Genomic DNA, 19096 nt, shown 5'->3' with positions numbered 1-19096 from the left:
TGCAAATAATTATTATTATATGTTTATAGTAAGGAAAGGTTAAGACACTCCCACAGGTCACAGATCTGGCAAGTGATAGAATCAGGGCTTGTACCCAGGCCATCTGGCTCCAGAGTCCGTACTTTTTTTTTTTAAACTTTTTTATTATAGAAAATTTCAATATATACAAAAGTAGACAGAAATGTTTAATGAAGTGTTTAGTCATGTCAACAAGGGTCAACTCACAGCCAATCTGGTGTCATCTACCCTCACTTACTTGCTCCTTCTCATATTATTCTGAAACAAATTCCAGACATCTTATCCTTTTCTCCATGATACACACTTGGGTATGTATCTCTAAAAGTTTTTAGAGAAGATGAAGACATTCTTGCAAAACCGTCATACCGATCATGCCTAAAAAATTGAAGAACAATTTCTTAACATTCTCACATTCGAATTCTCAGCGGTCTCATAAAGGGCATTGTTATTTTTAAAGTGTATTTGTTTGAATCAGGATCTCAACAGGGCCCACAAGTTGCAGTTGGACGACTTATTTGTCTCTTTTAAACTATTGGTTTCCCTTCCACTTTACTCTTTGTCCCCCTCCCTGCAATTCATTTGTTGGCAAAAAAGGGTCATCTGTCCTGAAGAGCTTCCTACAGTCAGTACTCCCTACTTACACGTCGTTCCGCCTCTGGGGAGCTATGATACGGACTCCTTCTGCATCGTATTTCAGAGAGGGAACAGTTCTAGACCCTAGACCCACTGGGGCTCCATAAAATCATAAAATCATAACTAAAATTTATACCTGTGAGTATGTGCATTTGGGGGAGACAGGACCCATAGCTTTCACTAGGTTTTCAAAACGATTAATGATCATTAATTCTGGTCCAGGCTTTTCATTTTAGAGATGAAGAAACCAGAAACACAGGTAGGTAAGTTGTCCAAGCTCACACAAATATTCAGGACACAGTGAGGACGTGAATGTAGCCCTCAGGACTCCCAAACGGGCATTTCACTTTCTGTTCCATGCCGCATGTGTGAGAGGAGAGAAGGATGAGTGGATTGAGATGTTCAGTGGGAGAGGAGGAATCAGAGGCATTTCCCCATGTTCAAGGTTGCCATTTACCTGGATCAATGGATTCGTGCCCTGTCCACATTTGGAATCTAAACCTATAATCAATATTACTGCCATATCACTCTAACACTTCTATTTCTCCATCCTGTGAAGAACCTGATTAAGGCACAGATGTCTTACAAGCTGGATGCTAAGATCAATGATCCCTCATGTGCTGAAGGAAGAATATCCTTCCCAGCTGTGTGAGGATTGAGGTTGAGTGTAAGAAACACCCGATTAGTAACCAGTCACTAACCCATGGTTTCTTAATCTCTTTTGATCTGGGGATTTCTCATCAGTAAAATGAGGGGCTGGGTTGTGTTAATCATTTTCCAAGTTTTTTGACTCTGACCGCACTAATACCCACGATACCAATGCATATGTTTGTATACATCTTAAAATACTTTTTCACTGAATTATTCTTACCCATTCAACATGGGATGCCTCCTGATCATTTATACTCTATTTCTTTTTTTAAAAAATTCTAGCTGTTTTCACAAGCATTAAGATGGTTTTAAGACCTAGTAATGGGGATCCACTGGCTATTTGAAAAATACTTTACCAGGTGATTTTCAAGTCATCATTTATTCATTTACTTGGTCAGTCATTTTACAACTGTTTATTGAGTATTTAAGAGGTGTTAGACACTGTGGAGGGAGCTGAGAAAATGGCACTGAACAAAACAAAGCACTTATCCTGTGCTTACAGCCTATGGAATCTCTAATTCTGTGAGGTCATGTTTGATAGGATTTTTCAGAGGGAAGGGAATTTTGAGTAAATCAGGTAAGTCATAGAATGGGTTTGACTTAGAGGAAAAAGCATCAGAAACACAAGTTTTTTCAACCCCCTGGCAGGAGCCCACTGCAAAACTAAAACAGTCTAAACCCAAACTGTGTGATTTTTGTGTCAAATGAAGATTTCCTGTGGGTCCTAAATCTGTTCCAGAATCCGCTTGGAAATCAGGGCTTCTCTCACCTTTCTCCGTACCTTGCAAAGATCAAAGTGGTTGACCGGCACGCTTTTCAGGTAATCGATTCCAGAGACCACGGAGTGATAGAAACGAAGGGTAGAGAGCATCTGACTGAGGGACACGCCCTTGCAAGGTGTCATCTCCATAGTCACTCACTAGCCACACCCCCAGTACTTTCAAACCTGCAGGTGGGTCATTGAGTTTGCTTTTCAGAAACCTTGCTGTACCGTTTTTGTCCAGAAGAGGGTAGTAACGCACCACAATCACTGCAGAAAGGCCCGCCCGCGCGCGCACGCAACCTGCTTGATATCTGTCCTGTGATGTTAGGTACTGAAGAATAAGGATGTCCCAGGATTTTAAACAAATTCTAGGTAAAGCCAGCTCCGGGGAAAATGCTGAAAAAGGAGACTTTTATTTTAGGTGGCTGCTTGCAGCCTCTGCCTTCCGACCCCTCCCATCAGGAGTCCCTGGGAGACGTCATCCAGCCCCAGCGAGGCCCTCTTTCAGGTTTGGCCTCTTGGCAGTCTGATCTTCCCATTTTTTCCATTCCCCAAGCTTTGTAGCACCCTCTAAGGTCATGCAACGTCCCTGTGGCCTTCTGAGTCCAGGCTTTATGTACAGCCTTCCAAACATCGCACTTTCTACTTTAGCTGCTGGGGATGGTCAGGCTCCCGCCCTCTCCTATATATTCCACAGGTGGGAAGTGGTGAGTGCAGGTTGATGGAGAGTGCAATCCATGCTGAGTCATCCTGATTGGGAGAAATAGGCTGTCAACTCTTAATCACATGCACCCTTCTCAGGGTTCAAGGGGTTTTCTGACGCCCTTTCCCCCCCTTCTTCACAGACCTGTACCTGCGCTTTTTAGCACTGATGCAGTATGGCCTGGCTTCCCCGCCTCAGAGGTGATGGCATTTTTACAAGGTCATAGGCCAAGAGAAATTTCCTTCACCTTACATTTCTAGGTCCGAAAGTAGTTAAAACACTCTGTTAACCATTTAACTAGTGTGCTCTTCTGGGAAAGAAAGGCATTTGAGCAGAGGGCACTCCTCCAACAGAAACAGATGCCACAAAGAACAATAGATTTAGGCATGATTCACCTTTTCCAAGCCCCACTGGCTCCTTCCCTATCCAGCCCAGGGAATACAGACCCAAGTGCAACCCTTCAGTTAGTCCAGGAGGGCTCTTCTGAGTGTATCCTAATGCCATGGATTTACTTTTATTAAGAGAAAGGGCAGGAAGGGATCATATAACTGGGAAGAGTTTAAGGTTACCATGAAGAGTCAGCAAGGATTACAGTTCCCAGTGATTCTGAGGTTAAACTTGCCATTTTGAAATATTCTCCCAGTGGCTGGCTTCTGTTGAATGAAAAAAAAAAAAGCACAACCTCAAAGGTGAGAGTTATGTTTTATTCGGTGGACTTTCTGAGGACTCCAGCCAGGAAGACAGCCTCTCAGATAGCTCCGAGGGACTGTTCCAAAGAGGTAGGGGAGGAGCCCGAGTACATAGGAGTTTCTGCAACAAAAACCAGATAGTTGGAACATCAAAAGATTACTGCTAGTCACAAAACGCAGACATCTCAAGTTAATGAATTTAGTGCTTTTCTTTGTATCGGAAGGTGCCAGAGTCTGGGCTCACTGAACTCATTCCTTTGATGTGCACCTTAGCTATTTGTGCCAGTAGCCTGCTTTTCTCCATCCTGAATTCCCACAGGGTGCACAGTTGTGGGGAGATACAGTGGCTGCTGACTCGATGGTTGGCGACATCCGTTATTTACTGATATGGCAGGTGACATGCTTTGTCCACACTTCCCTTCTAGGTCAGTGGCTAAGATATAATGCAATGGACAGATACTTTTAAGGTCTTCAGTATCTTCAACAATGCATTGATTTAAAAAAAAAAAAATGTATTAAACACCTACATGAAGGTACTACACCAGTAGAAATTAAAAAAAAAAATTGTAAAGGTGAAAAAAAGAGAGGGGACAAAAATGGGAACTAGAAGTAGTTGGGGAGAGGAAGTGTTATTAGAAAAGAAACTCGGGGCTTCCCCGGTGGCACGGTGGTTAAGAATCCGCCTGCCAATGCAGGGGACGCGGGTTCGAGCCCTGGTCTGGGAAGATCCCACATGCCGCGGAGCAGCTAAGCCTGTGTGCCACAACTGCTGAGCCTGCGCTCTAGAGCCCGCGGGCCACAACTACTGAGCCCATGTGCCACAACTACTGAAGCCCACGTGCCTAGAGCCCGTGCTCCGCAGCAAGAGAAGCCACCGAAATAAGCTCACACACCACAATGAAGAGTAGCCCCTGCTCACCGCAGCTAGAGAAAGCCCGCACGCAGCAACGAAGTCCCAATGCAGCCAAAAATAAAATAAATTAATTAAAAAAAAAAAAAAGGAAAGAAACTCTTTGGGCAGGGTGTGGAGACAGCCACCAATAACTGCTTCAGGTGCCACTAGTGGATTGATGTCCTGGGCCCCATGAGGTTTACACCTATTAGTGAAACCCAGCAGGGTGATTTGCTTGGACAAGCAGCAGTAAAACTAAAGTTGCTGTCTGTATTGGCAGTAAACTACCCCATGACATGGATGCCTTCTGATTGAGGTCTGTTACTCTATCATGTTCCTAAACTGGCTCATTATCAGAAACAGCTGTTACAAAAATCAGATGCCTGAAACCCATTTCAGACCCGATGAATCCAATGTCTGGGCAGCTGGGTTTTGTTTGCTTTTTTTCTTTTTAAGCTCCTCAGTGCTGCTGGATAGCTTGTTTTTTCTTTCCTGAAAATGTTTCAGGAATAGGATTACATTTCTTTTAAGGGATAGTAATTTAAACAAGTTTTGTAAAAAGAGTACCTATGATTTTGATAATATGTCACCACACTTATTTGCTTTTTTCTTATAACTTAGTTTTCTCTTTGAAGGAGATGCGTTTCCCCTCTTGGTTCTGATCTTTTCATTGCAGCTGCAAGTACGTATATACTAGAGACATGGAGAATTGACACGAGCGCCCTGTAGCTCTTCAGTCAACAAATATTGAGTGTCCTGCGGTGAATGTGTAAGACCCAAAGGCCCGGCCAACAACTGGGAGGGTGCAGAACTGCAGAGATTGACAGTAGAATAAAGAAAGGTAAAGTGGAAAAAACCCAGAATGCTGTAGTGGGAGGATTAGGGTCCAGACGGTTGCGTTTGTTCATTGAACATCCTTGAGCAACAGAGTTATAACCACGAATAATCCGCAGCCCCTGGCCCCAGGGAAGCACGGGTCCGAGAGAGGTAACACTTTCAACCGGAACCAACCATTGACACTTCAGCGCGAACTGGGACAAGAGCCCTTTTCCCACAGGTGGGAGAAGAGAGAGAGGGCGGAGCGCGGTGAGGACTGCGGTGGAACGAAGGAAGGACCGCCCCTTCCCCTGTAACTGATCTAAGGGCCCGCCCCGACCCTGGACCTCACGGCGAAAACCATCGCGTCATCACAACAGCCTCCTCCCGCCCCTCCCACCCGCTCTCACGTCGCCGCGGCCCAAGAGGGGAGGGGCGGGGCCAGCTCGCTGCGGCCACACTCCCGCGAGAGCCCCTAGTCCCGCGGGCGGCGCACGCGCAGACCCGGCACGCCTGCGCCTCAGGCCCGGCCCCTCTTCCGTGAGCGCTCGGGATGTTTGGCGTTACCAAGGAGCTGCTGGGGCCCTTGAGAACGCCGCTGGTCCCCGCGGCAACCCGGGAGGACCAAGCCCGACCGAGGTGGCCGCGGCGAGAGCGGCTGCGATGATGTCCAACCCAGTGCATGGCCTGCCCTTTCTCCCGGGCACGTCCTTTAAGGACTCCACGGTGAGCACTTCTCTGCCCAACCCCCTGTCCCCACCCTCGGGCGGCCTCGGAGGGCTCGCAGCTGCTCGAAAGATTGCGTCTCCTTTCTCGTCCGCGCGAGTTTGTCCTCTTTCCCTTCAAACCCGTCCCTTTGCCCCAACCCTGTTCTCTTTTCTCCCTCACCCAGCCTCACCCTCCCTGTCCCATTTTGCCCTCCGCCCATCCCTCTCTAGTTTTTCCACTCCACCCTGGCATTGTGTTGGCCTCCCGGCGTTCTTACTTGCTGCTCTCCTCCTCTAGATCACTGATTTACCCACCTTGCTCCCGAGCTCTCCCTCGGTCCTCTCCCTAGCTCATTCTCCCACCCCGTACCCCTCTCTGACCAGCTCCATCCTTAAACCCTCCCCCCTAGTCTGGGCCCTTTCCCGGACTCAGCCTCTCTACACCTTCATCCTTATTTCCACAGCCCCATCCCACCCACTCTCCCCAGGCCTGTCTTCCCCGCCCGCGTTCTTCCTCTTCTGAATCCTAGACCCAGTAATCGCTCCCACTCCCAGCTGCATTTCCTGTGTTATTTACCGCTTCCACCCATTGGCTTCTTTCTGCCAGGTCCTTTACTGCAGTCTTCTCCCTTCTCATTTATGCGTCTACCGCACCTCATCCCTTTTCTACAGTCTAGTCCCACCTTCACCCTGTTCTTGTTTAACCTTCTTTCCCAGTTGTTCTTTCTCCAAAAGTTAGACTTTCAACACTTGGCCGTCTTCCTCCCAAACCATCCTCAGGTGCTTTGTAGGAGATAATTCCACATAAATTCCCTCCACTACAGTTGATTCGTTGCTGTTTTTTCTTCTCCTAGCCCTTTTCTTTTCGCTTTAACATTTTTATAAAAGATTCCTGTTTAGATTTTGTTTCACTCTTCCCCTACTTTGTGTTTTTAGTTGCATCCTCTAGACAAAATTGAAGAGAAAAAAAAAATAGGCTTGTGGTTTTTTTTCTTTGACATAGTTTAGCCCTTGACAAAATTATTATTTAATTCTGAAATTTCAGGGTTACTGAAATATATGTTGGAATATCAACATTAAGATTCAGTAGGCTGATAGGCTGATTATCAGAGATGAAACAATAATAATTTATATGTATGTAGTTTAATAATTTAAACTATAAGTTCCTCTCCCTGATCATGAAGGTCAGATAAAATACATAGTCAATTTATTTTCTTTGGGAGAATGAATTGAAATTGAATGTTTGGTGAGGGAATTTGGATTCTGAATCTCTTCTTCATAGTTATTCCTGCATTAAGACAAAGCATTGTAGATTTTTTGCTTCAGTGGGCTTTTCAGTTTTATGAAACTTAAAAATGTTGTAGGCACGTTCTTGCCCTGTGCAGGAACAGCTTACCATTTGCTGTTGGTGAGTGTGGGTTACCCATGGGGCAGGGTTGATTTGATTTGGGATTACAGAGGTGTGGGTTGGAGGTGCCAGGCTCTGAGAACATATATTGCCGTACTACAAGTAAGATGAACTGTGCATTGGACATATTTCAGATTTTAAATACATTGGCCAAGTGTCAGCCAATTTGCCTTATTTTGATATGTGAAAAACATGGTCACTGTCTTCAGCCCTGAAAGACTAGGTATGTGTAACTCTCAAGACCTTCAGAAGATGAACCACAGGGACTAAGGTGGGGAGCCTGAGGTGGCCTTGCCTGGGGTGCCCTTGAAGTCCACTGATAAAGGTCGTATAGCTGAGTGATGGTAGAGATGTCTGTCTCAAACGGGAAAAGCAAATGAAGCAGCTGATGTTGCTTCTGTCTTTAGAGGTGGGAGAAGAGGAGCTTGAAGTTACACAGGTTACCCAGTGATGAAGTCAACTCAGCCCATTTTGTTCTGTGTCATTTGTGTTATGTCCTGTCAACTGATAGGTGACCCTGAATGTACAACCCATAAAGTTCACAGTCCATAACTCTTAGCAAAAGAAGTTTACTCTATTGCACCTTTTATGTTAGTACAGATCCTGAGAGATGGTAGGTTGGGCTGCAAAGAAATTAGGTAAGTCAGTAATTTTTTTCATAAAAAACATTTTATGATTTATGTGTGTGTATATATGTATGTGTATAAATATGATTTTGAAAGCAACATTGCAAAGAACAGAAAAAGGAAAAAAATTTCCATCAAATTAACATAATCTCTAATTTTCCCTTCCACTTTTTTCCAACTTTATTGAGATATAATTGACATATAAATTTAAAGTGTATAACCTGTTGATTTGATATGCTTGTATTTTCCAAAATGATCACCACCATAGCATTAGCTAACACCTCCATTCAGTCATATAATTACCATTTCTTTTTTGTGATGAGAACATTTAAGATCTACTCTCTTAACAACTTTCAAGTATATAATACACCATTGTTAGCTATAATCATCATGCTGTACATTAGATCCTCAGAATGATTTCATTTTATAACTGAATAAACTGGAAGTTTGTATCCTTTGACCACTCTCTCCCCATTTCTTCTACCTCCACCCCCTGGTAACCACCACTCTACTCTCTGTTTCTATGAGTTTGGATTTTTTAGATTCCACAAATAAATGATATCATGCATACAGTATTTGTCTTTCTCATGCTGATGTTTTTCACTTGACATAATGCCCTCAAGTTTCATCCAAGTTGTCAGAAATGGTAGGATTTCCTTCTTTCTCATGGCTGCATACTATTTCATTGTATATACATGTATAAATATGTATATACACATTCATACTCACATATATGTCATATCTTTATCCCTTGGTTGAAACAGATTGTTTCCATATCTTGGCTATTATGAATAATGCTGTATTGAACAAGGGGGTGCAGGTATCTCTTCAAGATCCTGTTTTCATTACCTTTGGATATATACCCAGAAATGAGATTGCTGGATTATATGGTAGTTCTGTTTTTAATTTTTTGAGGAACCTCCACACTGTTTTCCATAATGGCTGTACCAATTTACATTCCCACAAGGGTTCCCTTTTTTTCTCCATATCCTTTTCAACAGTTGTTAGCTCTTGTCTTTTTGATGATAACCATCCTAGCAGGTGTGAGATGTTATCTAATTGTGGTTTTAATTTGCATTTCCTTGATGATTAGTGATGTCAAGCACCTTTTCACATACCTCTTGGCCATTTGTATGTCTTCTTTTGGAAAAATATCTATTCAGTTCCTCTACCCATTTTTTTTTTCCTCTGCCTATTTTTTAACCAGACTTTGTTTATTTGGATTGTTTTTGTTTTGCTATTGGGTTGTATGAGTTCTTTATATATTGGATATTAACCCCGTATTGGATATATGATTTGCACATTTTCCTCCCATTCTGTAGGTTGCCTTTTCATTTTGTTGATGGTTTCTTTTGCTGTGCAGAAGCTTTTTAGTTTAATGTAGTCCCACTTATTTATTTATTTTTGCTTTTGTTTCTTATGCTTTTGTTGTCAGATCCAAAAAATCATTGCCTAGAACAATGTCAAGGAGCTTTCCCATGTTTTCTTCTAGGAGTTTTACAGTTTCAGGTCTTAGGTTTAAGTCTGATCCATTTTGAGTTAATTTTTGTGAGTGGTGTAAGATAGGGATCCAATTTCATTCTTCTGCATGTGGTTATCCAGTTTTCCCAACACCATTTATTGAAGAGACTATCGTTTTGTCATTGTGTATTCTTGGCTTTCTTGTCAAAGATTAGTTGACTGTATATGTGAGGGTTCATTTCTGGACTTTCCATTCTGTTCCATTGGTCTATGTGTCTATTTTTCTGCCAATACATACTGTTTTGATTACTGCAGCTTTGTAGTATAGTTTGAAATCAGGATGCCCCCAACTTTGTTGTTCTTTCTCAGGATTGCTTGGCTGTTAAGAGTCTTTTGTGGCTCCATAAAAATTTTAGGATTTTTTTTTTCTATTTTTGTGAAAAATGCCATTGGAATTTTGATACTGATTGCATTGACTCTTAGATGGCTTTGGGTAGTATGGACATTTTAGTAATATTAATTCTTCCAAAACATGAATATGGGTTTCTTTTCATTTATTTGTGTTATCTTCAGTTTCTTTCATCAAAATCTTGTAGTTTTCAGTGTACAGGTCTTTCACCTCCTTGGTTAAATTTATCCCTAAGTATTTTATTGTTTCTGATGCTATCATAAATGAGATTGTTTTCTTAATATCTCTTTGAGGTAGTTCACTGTTGGTGTGTAGAAACACAACTGATTTTTGTATGTTGATTTCTGTATCCTGGAATTTTACTGAATTTGTTGACTCGTTCTAACGGTTTTTTGATGGAGTCGTTAAGGTTTATAAGTATAAGATCATATCATTTGCAAACAAAGACAGTTTTACTTCTTCCTTTCCTATTTGGATGCCATTTACTTCTTTTTCTTGCCTGATTGCTCTGGCCAGGACTTCCAGTACTATGTTGAATGTAGTGGTGAGAGTAGGCATTCTTGTCTTGTTCCTGATCTTAGAGGAAAAGCTTTCAACCTTTCACCTTTGAGTATGATGTTAGTTGTAGGTTTGTCATCTATGGACTTTATTGTGTTGAGGTATGTTCCTTCTATACCCAATTTTTTGAGCATTTTTGTCATGAAAGGATATTGTATTTTGCCAAATGCATTTTCTGCATCTGTTGAGATGATTGTGTGATTTTTATCTTTCATTCTGTTGATGTGATGTATCACATTTATTTATTTGCACATGTTAAACCATCCTTGCATCTCAGAAATCAGTCCCACTTGACCATGGTGTATGACTCTTTTAATGTGCTGTTGAATTTGGTTTGCTGCTATTTTGTTGAGGATTTTTACATCTGTGTTCATCAGAGATATTGGTCTGTAATTTTCTTGTAGTTTCCTTATCTGACTTTGGTATCAGGGTAATGCTAGTCTTATAATATGAGTTTGGGAGTGTTCCCTCCTCTTCAGTTTTTTGGAAACATTTGAGAAGGACTGGCATTAATTCTGCTTTAAATGTTTGGTAGAATTCACCAGTGAAACCATCTGGTCCCAAGCTTTTCTCTATTAGGAGGTTTTTGATTACTGATTCAGTTTCCTTACTTGTTATTGGTCTGTTCAGATTTTCTATTTCTTCATGATTCAATTTTGGTAGGTTGTACATTTCAAGGAATTTATTGATTTCTTCTAGGTTATCCAGTTTGTTGGCATGTAATTATTCATAGTAGACTCTCATGCGCCTTTGTATTTCTATACTATCAGTTATAATGTCTCCCTTTTCATTTCTGATTTTATTTGAGTCCTCTCTCTTTTTTCTTAATCAGTTAGCTAAAGGTTTGTCAATTTTGTTTGTCTTTTCAAAAAAACACCTCTTAGTTTCTTTGATCATTTCTATCATTTTTCTAGTGTCTATTTCATTTATTTCTGCTCTGATCTTTATTAATTCCTTTCTTCTGCTGACTTTCGGCTTAGTTCTTCTTTTTCTGGTTTCTTGAGGTATAAAGTGAAGTGGTTTATTTGAGATCTTATTTCTCAATGCAGGCATATATCATTATAAACTTAAACCTGCTTTTGCAGCATCCTGTAGATTTTCATTTTTGTGCTTCCATTTTCATCTGTTCAAGATTTTTTAAGTTTCCCTTTGATTTCTTTGACTCATTGGTTGTTCAGGAGTGTGTTTTTTAATTTTCACATATTTGTGAATTTTCCAGCTTTCCTCCACTTATTGATTTCTAGTTTCATGCCATTGTGATTGGAAAAGACACTTGGTATGATTTCAATCTTCTTAAATTGCTGAGACTTATTTTGTGGCCTATCATATGATCTATACTGGAGAATGTTTTGCACACGCTTGAGAATAAAGAGTGCTGCTGTTGAATGGATTGTTCTGTATGTGTCTGTTAGGTCTATTTGATGTAAAGTATGGTTCAAGTGCAGTGTTTTCCTTGTTGATTTTTTTTATCTGGCTGATCTGTCCATTGTTGAGAGTGGGGTATTGAAGTCCGTTGCTATAATTGTTTTGTTGTCTATTTCGCCCTTCAGATCAACAGTATTTGATCACATACAAATCTACCCTTTTACTCCCCGCCCCTTATTTTTTTGATGTCACGATTTACATCTTTTTGTATTGTGTATCCATTAACAAATTGTTGAAGCTAGGGTTAAGTAGTCTTTATACTAGAGTTAAGTAGATAACACATCACCATGTTACAGTATTAGGGTGTCTCCATTTACCTTTACCAGTGTGTTGTATAGTTTCACGTTACTAATAAACACCTTTTTGCTTCAGCTCAAAGAACTCTTTTCAGCATTTCATGTAAGGCAAACTTAGTGGTGATGAAGTCCTATAGCTTATACTTATTAGGAAAAGTCTCTATCTTGCCTTCATTTCTGAAGGACAACTTTTCTGGGTAAAGTACTCTTGGTTGGCAGTTTTTTTCTTCATCACTTTCTAGAGGCCTAAGCTGGCTGCCCGTGTGGTTCCTGGGCTCTGCTGGGGACAGGGGAGAGGAGGGAGCCAGGAGGGACTCAGGTGGTGGCCTGGGCAACCCTGAATGCCTGTGGGACAAAAGCTGGTGAAGTCTGCAGGGGCTACATGGCAGCTGCAGCTATGCTGGCTGTTGGCTGTGGGTCAAAATCTGCTGTTTGTCTGCCAAGCAGGTCTCTGTGAACCACAGTGGCTCCCACTGAGTGGGTGCTGCCAGTAGCCCCTGCTTTTCCTCCTTGTTCCTAACTAGCTCTGTACACTTCTGCTTCACTAGTCTGGGTGGGGTGAAACTGAGGTGGGACCTTCGTGCAGTGTCTCCAAATGACTGGAGAGCTGACTGCCCACCCTGCTTTTCCTTTCCTGGTTGAGGGAAAGTTGCCTCCTGGGGCTGAACAGTGCTGGCTTGGGGGATGGGATGATGCAGACAGAATGGGTTGTCTTCCTTCTCTTCCTATGTGAATATCCTCAGTTTTTTGTTTTACTGTGTTGCTGAAACCTCCTAAATGGACTCTGGACCTCTTCCAGAGGTGTTGTTCATGGACAGCTGTCCAACTGTTGATCTTTGTGGAGGGATGGGGAGGCTGGGTATCCTATGCCACTGTTTTGGTCTCCTCTGCCCTCAAAAATATTTCCTTTCCACTTTTTCTGTAATCTTTTGTTTTTTCCAATTACCAATGAAAATGTGTTGATTGTAAAAAAAAAAAAAAAAGCAACATAATTCAGAAATGTACAGTACAGACAGAGAACATTCTCCAAGTCCAGTCTTTTTTGTGCACTTGTTTGCATGCTTGTAATTAATATGCATATAATTTTGTAAGCTGCTTTTTTGGACTTATTAAATCATAAATTTCCCCAGATTACCACATGGTCTTTAAAACCAATATTTTAATGGCTGCATAATAGCCCATTAGGTGAGCCTTCCATCAGTTACTCATACTTGTCTTTTAGATTGTTTCCCATGCCATGTCTTACTATTGTAATTATAACTATTATAATTTACTATTGTAATTATAACTATTGAACATTATAATGGTCAGCCTTAGGCATATTGTTCTTTCCTGTAATTTTGGATTATATCCTTAAAGGATTGGGGGTGGAATTATTGAGTTCAAGTCTGTTCAATTTAAGTCTGTAATAACCATTTGCTTTCCAAAAAGTTATATGAATATATTAGCATCACTGTAGCAAGAGGGCCTTTGTTTCATTTCAGGTAAAAATTCATTTCACAGAACTAGATCTTCTCAGTTCCATGGTTTATGACCACCAGATAAAATGAAAAACATGGGAAGACTAGTACAAAATTAGGAGTATACATGAGATAATATTTTAGTTTTTTGTGGAAAGTGAGCTGGTAATTAAATTGGACGTTCAGCAGCAGGGCTTTAAGTTTTATTTTAAGCTCAGGCTGCTGCATCCCTCCTCCTTTCTGGCCGAGTGTTTTAGCTTAAAATACAAGAACCTTCTAAAGTAGGTAAGCTTTTTGATGTAAGGTTTGTGGATGTTTATAAACAAAGGTTGAAGTTATGATATTTTTGAAAGTTAGCTTTTTTACCTAACAAATATTTATAATATAAAGACACATTTCTTTTTTTTCTTCAGAAAACAGCATTTCATAGAAGCCAGACGCTTGGCTATAGGAATGGCTATGCAGTTGTTCGACGTCCAACAGTTGGGATCGGCGGGGACCGGCTCCAGGTCAGCCAGCTGTCTCAGGCTGAGCTGGACGAGCTGGCCAGCAAGGCACCAGTCCTCGCGTACGGCCAGCCCAAGCAGGCCCCGCGTGCAGAATTCATTCCTGCCTATGTGGCTTTCGACAAAAAGGTATCATCTGGGATGGAAGGGTACCCCTTGAATTCAAATTTCTGAGAGCCAACTGTTTGCAGAAAAGTCAACAGTAAACCACAGCCTTTCCAGATACTCTGAGGAGAAAATTGTTCAAATGCCTCAACCCTTAGTCATAGACAGCTGAACTCAGGATTGAAAGACCCTTTCTTTACTCAGGAAGCCGATTACAGAAAATAATTCCCTGTAGACGTCACTGAAATATTTTCTAAATACAGTTTAAAAAAGTTGGATGAGTTCTGAATTCTTGAGTTCATATTGCTATGTTTACCTGTTCTGTGTTTTCTACTTTTTAAATGTCCTGTATTCTGTAGTAATGACAAATCCTTAATCTCTGTGTAGTGCAGAGTGTCATCATGACAGTGACTTCATCTGTTGTCAGTTTTCTCCAGGCTGTCTCCGTAAGTTTTGTTTTTCAGGGAACATTTCAGATTTGGCATAATGTAACCAAAGGGTAGTATAACATTTTTGTTTGTGTCTTATTTACCCTTATGCTTTTGTAATGTGAGTTGCTTTATTTCCGTCTGTTAACATTTCCACATCATCCTTGATTTTCCTTGTCACTGAGCTTCCTCTTTTCACTAAGGTGAGCTTCTCCTAACCCTAGCCATGCAGCAGAATTACTGATGGGACTTTTAAGAAACTTGGATGTTGCCCCAGCCCTCACTGATTCTAATTTCTAGATGACTTTTATGTATAACTGGCTGTGAGAACTACTGACTAGTTTTTATAAGTTAGCTTTCTTCATTTACTCCTAGCCTATCTTATTTCTCTCTTTTTTGGTCTTACTTTTCATTTTATTATTTTTGTTAAATGTCTATACCATTTTCATCCAGCTGGCCAATCTTTATTAATAGAGTACCTGTTGAAGCTAGAGGCTGGAAGTTACAAAATCATCTAGTGGTGGAAATATGCCATTTACATTAATAATCACTTAATTTAAAATTTTTTTAATGTATCAGCTGTAATCTATATCATCTCCCCTTCCCCATCTCAACTAACTCATTTGATACAAACACGTTGACATGTCCACTTATAGGCTGAACCTAAACATCCATATCAATGATATGATTGGGTATTTCTTTACCTTTTTCTTGTTTCTCTTGTGTATTTACAGCTGTGACAGGCACTGCAAAACCAGTAGAATAGGGAAAGGGGTGAAAATACAAGAGGAGTGGGATAGGCATTTAACAGTTTATCAAGATATAAATGGTTAGGTTCAATTTTTACTGAAAACAATCGCAAATAACTATTGTAAACTAGAAAGTGATGAAGTATTAATGAGGGACTTCCCTGATGGTCCAGTGGTTAAGACTTCACCTTCCAATGCAGGGGGTGCAGGTTCGACCCCTGGTCGGGGAGCTAAGATCCTATATGCCTGGTGACCAAAAGACCAAAACATAAAACAGAAGCAATATTGTAACAAATTCAGTAAAGACTTAAGAAAAAGAGTATTAATGAAATTCAAAGAGGGAGAATTGTGCCAGAATAGGAAATAAGCTTCGTATTTTTTGTTTTTCTATGTAATTTTGTGCTAATTGTCATTACTTAATTTATACTTTTAAAATATTATTTGTAATTCATTTCTTTAAAGATAGTGCTCATGAAAAGAATATTTACATTTTTGTTTTCCTATTCGTTTTACTTGGATCATCACCATTTCTCTATAAATGATTCTTACCATAGATAATGAGGTAGAGTAGTTAAATGCATGGTTTTGAAACTAAGATTTTTTTTGCGATAAGAAAACTATGGGTTTTCTGAATTAAATCAGAGTTTAAATTTTTTGGTAATACCCAGAAGTCCACTTAATAGCCAACATATTTGTCCATGTTTTGGACATTCTTTGTACCGTTCCTCATCCTTAGACTATAACTATTTCTTATGTAGATTATAAAGATCAGGATATCTCCAAGGAGTGCTTGCATCTTTTCTCTTTGCTCCCGTACTGTTCTCGTCATCATCACCCACTGTATCCATTTCCCAGGCTAACTTCCCACTCTGTGTTCCTGGTGTTCTTCTTCTTTCATCTTCTTCATCTTTAACGTCCATCCTACTGCCATTTCAAACACTCAGGCAACTATTTCTCTACCTAGGGTCATACCATCCTGTCTTAAGAAACCTTCTTTCTACTTGTAACCCTTTAAGCAACATTTTTCCTCACTTGATTGTCACTTCACTTAGAAGCTGACTTCTTCACCCTCAAGCCCCAAACTACTTTTTCTTAGTAGCCAGTGATGTTTTTCTTGTCAGATCTGGAGAGGTTTTCTTTGCCAGCATTCTCTTTGACCTGTTTACAACATCTGCCATTGCTGACCCCCCTTCCTCTTTGAAACTCTACTTTTCTTTTGCTACCAGGACTCTTCACTCTCCCGGTTTTCTTCTCTTTCTCTCTCTCTCAATGCTCCTGCTCTGGACTTCCTTCCTCCTCTCACTTTTTAACGGTAAGTGTTTTCAAGGTTATGTTCTCATTCCTTATTCTCTATTGTTGAGAGATTTCACCCACTTTTCTGTTTTCAGCTGTCATCTCAAGGTAGACAACTATCAGTGTTTATTTCCAATTCTGACCGTATTGAAACTCCAGACCTGCCGCGGGATCTCTTCACCTGTTGAGCTGTTGGCCCCTCAGGGTCTGTGTGTCTCTAGCTCAGCTCATCACCTTTTCCTGCAGGTGTGCTCTTTCTGTGCTCCCCGAGGTAATCCAAGCTTGAAGAGCTTGAAACCTGAGCTGCGTTTGGCTCTTTCTGGCTTCACTCCCCACATTCAGTGATTTGCCGAATCAAGTATCTCTCACTTCCCTTTCCTCTCCCGCTATCTTAGTTCAGACAAGCAGCGTGTTAACAGCTAACATGTCGTTGACTGTTGTATTAGTCTCTTTCTTGTTTTTTATGCTCATGACAGGTCTACTGCTTGGTTTATTCCCCAAAGCACAGCTCTGATGATATCACTTCTCAGGGAAAACATTACCACTACCCAGCTGCTCTAGCCCCCAGTTGAAAGTCATCCTTTTTTAAAAATTTTTTTAATTTAATTTTTTTAATTGAAGTATAGTTGATTTACAATGTTGTGTTTCAGGTGTACAGCAAAGTGGTTCAGTTATACATATATATATATCTATTCTTTTTCAGATTCATTTCCCTTATTATTGTAAGGTTATTATACAAAATATTGAGTATAGTTCCCTGAGTTATACAGTGGGTCCTTGTTGGTTATTTATTTCATATATAGCAGTGTGTATCTGTTAATCCCAAACTCCTAATTTATCCACCCCCTCCTGAAAGTCATCCTTGACTCTTCTTTTCCCTCAAAACCCACATCCAATCTTATCATCAAGCTCTGTCATTTCTGTCTCTAAAATATATAACTAATCCATTTACATATTTCCAACTCCACTATTACCATTAATTCATTTTCCACAGAACAGCCAGGCCTATCTTTTAAAAATAAATATCAGAACATGTCACGTACTGACCTAAATACTTCTCCATGGCTTTCTCATCATATATACAACTGTACAGGTTCCTTGCAGTCACCACGAGACCTGGCCCTCCCTGCTGTTTCTGCAGCCTTTTCCTGGGCCTCTCTTTTCCTCACCCACTGTGTTTCAGTCCCACTAGATTTATTTTCCTTATTTTCTTGAGATTGTAATACACCACCCCAGGACCTTTGCATGTGCTGTTCCCCCTACCTGGAATAGCTTTCCCTCTGCTCTTAAGCAGCTCACTCCATCTCATCCTTCAGCGTGACTTACTATGAAGCTTTTTCTGGACACTATGCTAAGGTGGTCCCTCCGTATTTTTCTCTATCAGTTTTTTCTTTGTTTCCTTCACAGTAGTGTATTACAGTTTGTATTGCTGGTTTGTTTAGTGTTTATCTGTCCTACTTGAGTGTATACTTCATTAGTGCAAGGACTCATCTGGTCTATTCTGTGATTGGTACTCAATAAATATTAGTTGAAAAAAATGAGATGAATCATTATTTAACAAATAAAATTAACATATTTGTGTCACTGCTGAAAATTGGCAAGCTGAGCATGCAACGCACAGATATAATAGAGTAAAATAAAAAATAATAAAAAAAGTGTAGCTAGGCTTTTTATAATTGTATGTGATATGAAAATATTCAGCATCTTCCCCATCAATTTGACATCATTGCGAATAGTTCCAAGTTTTTTGGGGCATTCTGAGCACTTCCTGGGAGTTAGGAGACTTGGATTCTAATTCTGGGTGTTGTGTTGGCACCTTGAGGAGTCTCAATATTTAGTGTCTTCATCTATATAATTAGTTAGAATACATGTAGGAATCTATCCAGCTGTAAAATTCCATGAAAAATAAATTTTTAAACACAGTATCTAAATATTACTTTTTCCTTCCTTTTTACATAATATATTTCCTTCTTATTCTACCTGGGAAAGCTAATGTTATCTTAACTACTTGCTAAACAGTTTTCCTAGATTAACTCTTTTCCAGTCATTTCTTTCTGGGTGGAGCACAGAACTCTTAATTCTGTTCTTAATAAGTAGCTAAGTGCCTTTTTGATTAACAGTCGAATAAATAAGTACATTCAAGGTTAGAGTATTTTTTCCTGAGTCTTCACATGTTGGTCTGGCTCTCTGTAATATGACTTATATGGTGAAAACATGTAGTTTTAGCCATATGTATAGATCATATGCCAGAGGAAACCCAAGTACTTTATTGCACAAACTGATTCATATTAAAAAATCAGAGATAAATGTACAGACAGAAAAAAACTTCTAGGGTTTTTTTTTAATGGGTAAAATTTTTACCACTTACAGTTTATGTCAGAAAACAAACTCCCAAATAACCGAGTACTTAAGAATTTAGTGTCCTAGTTAACTGAATAGTCAGTTTCTTCAATAAATACCAAATATACCATATATACATAATCAGTTACTTCTTTTCCCT

General features: G+C 40.2%; 1 protein-coding gene across 3 annotated transcripts in view; it reads left to right on the top strand.

Moving 5' to 3' along the window:
* Positions 1-5656: 5656 nt before the first annotated feature.
* Positions 5657-19096, top strand: part of EFHC1 (EF-hand domain containing 1) — a 59466-nt gene continuing 46026 nt past the window's right edge. The window contains exons 1-2 of one of the 3 annotated variants that reach the window (XR_005021992.1): positions 5657-5891; positions 13929-14150. Coding sequence is in view for 2 of the 3 variants with exons in the window: in XM_036870587.1 (XP_036726482.1) it covers positions 5829-5891; positions 13929-14150 (285 nt within the window). In the remaining variant the exon portion in view is untranslated. The remainder of the gene's footprint in view (positions 5892-13928; positions 14151-19096) is intronic. The other 2 variants (XM_036870587.1, XM_036870589.1) reach the window with 2 other exon arrangements.

The sequence above is a fragment of the Balaenoptera musculus genome, chromosome 11 (genome assembly GCF_009873245.2).
Source record: "Balaenoptera musculus isolate JJ_BM4_2016_0621 chromosome 11, mBalMus1.pri.v3, whole genome shotgun sequence".
In the NCBI taxonomy this organism is placed as follows: Eukaryota; Metazoa; Chordata; class Mammalia; order Artiodactyla; family Balaenopteridae; genus Balaenoptera; species Balaenoptera musculus.
This window is presented reverse-complemented; position numbering and strand designations above follow the sequence as displayed.